The following is a 6,284-nucleotide window of genomic DNA, read 5'->3' as shown; positions in this document are numbered from 1 at the left end:
GGGGGCAGAGGAAGGAGGGAGAGAGGCAACAGAAGAAAGGGAGGGAGAGGAGGAGAAGGAGGAAACTCTGCCTTGGGTGGGTGGGGGTGGGGATGGACCCACAGGTGTCAGCAGGGGTGATGGAGAGACACTCTTGGTTCCTGGTTTCTTCCCTCCCCTTGGGGATAGTGTGTATGTGACACAGGTGGCCTGCTCCTTTCCACAGTGACTGCCAAGGTGGACCCCAGCGGCAGCGGCAGCAGCAGCAGCACCAGCAGCAGCACCAGCACCAGCATCCACCTGCTGCAAGGGCAGAGCCTGACCCTGACCTTGGAGAGCCCCTCCGGTAGTAACCCTTCGGTGCAATGGAAAGGTCCAGGGAATAAAAGCAAGAGTGGGGTCCACAGCCTCTCACTGTCCCAGCTGGAGTTGCAGGAGAGTGGCACCTGCACATGCACTGTCTCCCAGAGCCAGAAGACACTGGTGTTCAACACAAACATCTTGGTGCTGGGTAAGAGGGGCTCCTCTCCCCTGCCGTCTCACCTCTGCCTCAGTGGCAGGCAGATCCTCCCCACGCTCTCACTGCTCTGCTCCTGGGGTGGCTGCTGGGGAACAGAGGGAGGCTAGGGCCAGCCCCTCCTCCCCCTCTCCTCCCACCCGCCCCCCCCCCACAGAGCTGAATATGTCCTGAGGGATACACCGGACCCTCTCTTCCTCAAGGGGCTGATTAATAGCCACCCCTCAGGGCGGTGGGCATGGAAGAAGGGACAGGGGATGTAAGGATGTGAGGGACTCCAAATCCCCTGGAGGAGGCCCCAAAGGAGGAACAACGTTAAGGGCATCTGTTTTCTTTGTTGTCTCAGCTCCCCAGTCCCACTAAGTTGTAAATCCACTTACTTAGGGACCCTAACACCAGCAATCCAGCCCTGATGAAATTCTACATTGCTCCTTTAAATCATGAGCCGGCGGGGGAGGTGGGGGACACCTGGGTGGCTCAGTCAGTTAAGCCTCTGTCTTTGGCTCAGGTCATGATCTCAGATCTGCCCCCCCCCCCCGCCCCCATATGAACCCCGGCATTGGGCTCTGTGCTGACAGCTTGGAGCCTGAAGCCGGCTTCAGTTTCTGTGTCTCTGTCTCTCTCTGCCCTCCCACTCATGTATGTCCCTCTTTCTCTCTTTCTCAAAAATGAATAAACATTAAAAAAAAAATTTAAATCGTGAGCCAGGCACCCTGGTTGGGTGATGCCGGGTACCAAGAGCCCAGAAGGCAAGTCCCACCCCAGATCCTGCCCTCTGTACTTATGTGACACAAGGGAGTGTAATGTGGTGGCTAAGTGCACAGACTGACTTAAGTCCTGGCTCTGACCTCACCGGGGGACCTTGGGCCAGTTACTGAACCTCTCTGTGCCTTGGTTTCAGAGATGATGCTCGCTGTGATAATACCTCCCTTGTAGTGTTACAGCGAGAATTGATTCATGTAATGCACTTAGAACAGCGCATGGCACATAGTAAGCCCTAGTCGGGCATTTGCTCTTATCTTACGAAGGCTGATGAATTATACACCTAAGTAGCACATGCCAAACATCCCCTGTGCTCCAGGGATCCTGAGAACAGAGCGGACCCTGTGGCTGGGCTGTTCTACGAGGGCTTCCAGGGGGCAGAGGTGCTGCCTTGGGAATCTGCTGGGGTGGAGAGACTAGAGAGATTTGGAGAGGTAGATGGGAATTTAAGGGCCAGAAATAGCAACCTAAGTGTTTGAACTCACTCGGCCCCCTTCCATCTCTTTGCTGCCCCCACCGCATGCCCTCCCTACCCCATACACCCTCATCTTCCTATCTCCTGACCCAGCTTCTCTCTCTTCCCACCTCCAGCTTTCCGGAAGGTCTCTAACACGGTCTATGCGAACGAAGGGGAGCAGGTGAAGTTTTCCTTCCCGCTCAACTTCGAAGATGAAAACCTGATGGGGAAGCTGAGGTGGAAGGCAGAGGGGGCTCCCTCCTCCCTGCTCTGGATCTCCTTCACCTTGAAGAACAAGAAGCTATCTGTGGAAGAGGTTGACCAGTACTCCAAACTCCAGATGATGGACTCACTCCCGCTCCGCTTTACCCTGCCCAACGTTTTGTCTCGTTATGCCGGTTCTGGAAACCTGACCCTGGTCCTTGACAAGGGACAGTTGCAGCAGGAAGTAAAACTCGTGGTGATGAGAGGTGAGGAGTTAGGCCGAGCAGCAGAGGGGAGGGGCCGAAGGTGGAGGGGTGAGGCCCAGCAGGACAGGCCCGGTGGCCCGACAGAGCTGATCCAGGGTCTTCTGGTTTCAAACTGAGACTGGAGTCCCCATGTCCTTCCTTGACCTCCATGAGCCGGCCTGGGGTGGGATCTGCTGAGAATCCCCAAAGGGCATGAGCTGAGAACCAGGGTTCTAATTCTGCCTTCAGCCAACCCTCTATGATCCTGACTGAGCTCCCTGCCTCTGTGGGCCTCTTTCTTCTAATGAAGATAACAAAATCTGCTCTTAGGGTGATCGTGATGAGGGTAGTGTCAGGCTACCCGCTGGGCTCTTTGCTTCCTTATCTCCCCCATCATCGTAACTCCGCAAATAATCACGGCTAATACTTGCTGCTTAGTACACGCCAGACCCACTCCAGCGCTTTACATGTGTCTGTGAATTTATTGTGTGTTTAACTGTTGTCTGAGGCTTGGTTGTCAGGTGACTGCAGGACACAGCAAGCAGTGGGGTTGGGATCCAAATCCAAGACCCTCGGCCTCAAAAGCTGTGTTTGCTTTATACAACCGCATAAAAATGTGCTCTGAGAGGCTCAAGGAAGAGTAGCCATGTAAAGTGTTTTGATTGTTCCACCGAATCCCCTTAGAGCAAGGAGGTGCCAGGAACTCAGAGGTCCAGGCTCCCAGCCTCAGGGTCTTGTCCCTCTGCAGTGACTCAGTCTGGGAACAATTTGACCTGTGAGGTGCTGGGACCCACCTCCCCTGAGCTGACGCTGAGCTTGAAACTCGAAGGACAGGCTGCCAAGGTCTCAAAGCAGCAGAAGATGGTAAGGGTGGAGGACGCAGAGGTGGGAACATGGCAATGTCTACTGAGTCACAAGGACAAAGTCTTGCTGGCATCCAAGGCCGAGGGTGAGTGAGGATCCAGGTTCCATGGCCTAACCCCAAGCCCCTCTCTCTTCATCTGTGGGACCTTCCCCGGGGTTGGTGGACACCACCCAGAGTCCCAACGCCCCAATCCCTCTGAGACAGGTGGGTTATTCTCACGCTGCCTGGACACACAGGGGCCAGGATGGAAGGCAAGGTGAGGGTCTTACCTGGAGTCCCACAAGTTCCCACTTCCCTAAGCTCTACAGCCCCGGAATAGGGCCCACCCGACCAAGAGTCCCCGCCCTGCCTCCTTCCTGACACACGGACACATGGACACACCCACACACGCATGCACTGTATACAGCCTGAAACCGCTGCTTCTAGTCCCCAGGGTGTCCTGTATGGTTTTCAACCCTTAAGGCCCCTTCCCCAGCCTTTCCCCTTCAGCCCTGGTGGGTCACGAGAGCCCTGCAAACCCTATCCTGCTCTCCCAGCCCAAGGATGAGACCCAAGCGTAACTGGGCGGTGAGGCCTTCCTAGGGCCCTCCAGAATGCCCGGCCCCCTGACAGCGGGCAGTGAGCTGAACACATCTTTCTCTCTTCAGTTTTGCCTCCTGTGCTCACCAGGACCTGGACAAATCTCTTGACCATCGTGCTGGGCGGGGTCCTAGGCCTCGTGCTTTGCACTGGGCTCTGGGTCTACTGCTGTGTTAAGTGCTGGCACCGCAGGGTGAGTGAGCCTCCCCAGAACCCCCTTTCACTTCCCACAGGGCATGTGAGCACCGGAGACCTTTACAGCAACAAGGATCTCCTGTATATGCGACGCACTCGTGCTCTGGCTCTCTCCGCCCGCGCACCGGAGTTCCCTCGCAGGCGACTGGGCCCTGTCCCAGATCCCATGCAGAGGGAGAGACTGGAAAGAGCAAAGGGTTAATTCTGGGACAGATGGCCTCAGGCACAGTAACTGCTTCTCCTCTCCCAGCTCTCCCCATTCCTGCCTCCAAGGGGCACCTCCCTTCTGGAGGCCTGGGACCCTCATGACTCCTCTCCTTCTTCCTGGACAGCGCCAGGCAGCGCGGATGTCTCATATCAAGAGACTCCTCAGTGAGAAGAAAACCTGCCAGTGCTCCCAGTAAGGAAATGGGTTGAGGGGGCCGGGGAGAGTGGGAAGGGGAAGAGGAGGGCAGGAGTGGGAAAGAAGAAAGAGAGGAAGGATACAGGGGAAGGGGAGGGGGGTTAAAGGGAGGTGATGGATGAGGAAAGAAGGGCACAAGGGGATGTCTGAGGGGCGGGGGGGGGGGGGGGTAGGAAGCAGGAAGAAGGAGGAGGGCAGAGGAGAAGGGGCCGAGGGCCTGGGATATTTCTGGATATGGCCTTGCAGCTGTGGCCCAGAGGCCACCACTGCATGAAGGGAAAGTGCAGTATGGGAGACACGGAGCTGTGAGGAGGCAAAGGAGTTGGGGAGGAATAAACTTGCTCTTCTTTTTTCTTCCAGCCGGTTACAGAAGACATGTAATCCCATTTGAGGCACAGGACCGGGGAGCTTCCCACTTGCAGTGCAGCCTCGCCAGCTGTCTCCCCTTGCGTTTCCTGCTGGGCTCCTGGGCCTGCGGACCAGATGAATGTAGCAGACCCCAACATTTCCGGCGGCCGTCTCCTGCTCTCTTTGTCCACGCTTGGCCATTGGCTCTCCTCTTGCAGAGGCTTACACCATTTCCTCCCCATTTCCTTTGCATCAAGCCTAGCCCTGATCCATGATTTCTTCCCAGCTCCCTCCCCCATTGCCTCCTGGGCCCAGGGAACCACATGGGACCAGCCGTACCTGGCATGGAGGGCAAGGGTGGGTATCTGAAGCATGAAGCATAGGGCTGCCATTTTATTGGACAGGACCTTGGGACCAGAGGGGACAGGCACTAGCCCGAGATCACACAGCCAGTCAAGGGCACATCCAGATCAAAAGCCTCCTGACTGCTAGTGTCCACTGCTCCATTCTCCCCGCTTCCTCACTCTGTTTTGGCAGGGCACGGACTCACATCCTGACCTGTGCACAAACAGGCACCGCTGGACACAAACCCATGTACATAGCCCACCCTTGTGTACAGACACAATTCCTTTATCACCCAAGCAGTATGTCTCAGTTTATGAGCCAGTCTCACATCCTTTGTCTGTTTAAACCTTATGAAACTCTTACGGAGCTAGTACTGACAGGACCAAGATTAGCATCTCCAGCTTGTAGACCGGAAATGGAACTCAGAGAGGTCAGATGATTGCCCAAGGTCACACAGCTAGTACGTGCCAGAGTCAGGACTAGCGCAGGTCTCTTAACCCCTAGTTCCGTGGCTGTTTCCTGAACACAGACACAAACACCACGCAAATCTCTGCATCTGGTTAGTCACTGATGCCCAGTACCCACCTTTGGATTCATAAAAGCACACCACCCCACTCAGGGTCTGCCTCAGAGAGTTCAGAAACACAGAAGAGGGCCTCCCTGCCTAAAATCCCTCTCTCTCACCTGCTGGTGGCAGAATCCTGTTACCAGAGGACAAAAGCTGGCAGTCCTCCTAATCAGAGCACAGGCTGGGAACACAGGCCCTGTGGGAGAGAGTGCCCAGTGACCTACCACTCACCCTGTTGCGGAACCTTCTGGAAGGTGAGCTTTGCCAGGGGGAGGGGGCGAGGAGCTGGCTGGAGAGAGAATACTCTGAGAGGACCTCGTGGAAGTGTTCAGTCCCCCTGCCCTGCACTTTCCTTCATCCTTTCTCCAAACCATTCAGGAAGCAGGAAAATTGGGGTTACAAGTACTTTTCCTCCTCTTCTTGAACCATCTCTCTCAGGAACCCTCAGCCTCCTCTGCCTTTCCTTCCTTCCCTTTCTCACCACCTGTGTCAGTCCCTACCCCCTTTCCCTTGTCTTCTCTTTCCAGCTTGCCCCTTCCAGGGAGGACACCAAGTGGACACCAAGGCTCCCCACTGCTTGCTTCGTATCCCTGCCTGCTCCCGCCCCTGCCTCCCTGAGCTGACAGAAAAATACAATAAACTTACTGTAAAGAAGATGTTCTTCTATGCGTGTATGTGTGTGTGAGAGAGAGACAGACAGACAGACAGCCAGCCACAGACAGACTCATCTCTGGGGACCTACCTGGATCTCCCAATCTTTGGGATCAGACAGACCCAGAGGAGAGGTGCCAGGCTTCCAGGGAAAGGAGATGAAGTC

The 6,284-nt window shown here is 55.7% G+C and overlaps 1 protein-coding gene and 1 long non-coding RNA gene across 3 annotated transcripts in view; one reads left to right on the top strand and one right to left on the bottom strand.

Annotated features, from left to right (window-relative positions):
• CD4 (CD4 molecule) overlaps positions 1-6,123 on the top strand; it is a 45,310-nt gene extending 39,187 nt beyond the window's left edge. The window contains exons 5-10 of the mRNA XM_040462676.1: positions 206-490; positions 1,850-2,185; positions 2,913-3,113; positions 3,677-3,801; positions 4,136-4,203; positions 4,567-6,123. Coding sequence (XP_040318610.1) covers positions 206-490; positions 1,850-2,185; positions 2,913-3,113; positions 3,677-3,801; positions 4,136-4,203; positions 4,567-4,597 — 1,046 coding nt within the window. The 3' untranslated portion in view covers positions 4,598-6,123. The remainder of the gene's footprint in view (positions 1-205; positions 491-1,849; positions 2,186-2,912; positions 3,114-3,676; positions 3,802-4,135; positions 4,204-4,566) is intronic.
• Positions 1-6,284, bottom strand: part of LOC121021969 (uncharacterized) — an 8,226-nt gene that overhangs the window by 1,198 nt on the left and 744 nt on the right. Inside the window, exon 2 of one of the 2 annotated variants that reach the window (XR_005786754.1) lies at positions 2,130-2,355. The exons of the other annotated variant lie outside the window; for it this stretch is intronic. This is a non-coding gene — a long non-coding RNA (uncharacterized LOC121021969). The remainder of the gene's footprint in view (positions 1-2,129; positions 2,356-6,284) is intronic. 2 annotated transcript variants of the gene reach the window in all.

This window comes from Herpailurus yagouaroundi, unplaced genomic scaffold (genome assembly GCF_014898765.1).
Source record: "Herpailurus yagouaroundi ecotype Mexico unplaced genomic scaffold, PumYag 355, whole genome shotgun sequence".
Taxonomy (NCBI): domain Eukaryota; kingdom Metazoa; phylum Chordata; class Mammalia; order Carnivora; family Felidae; genus Herpailurus; species Herpailurus yagouaroundi.
The sequence above is the reverse complement of the archived record's forward strand: the minus strand, read 5'-3'. Positions and strand labels throughout refer to the sequence as shown.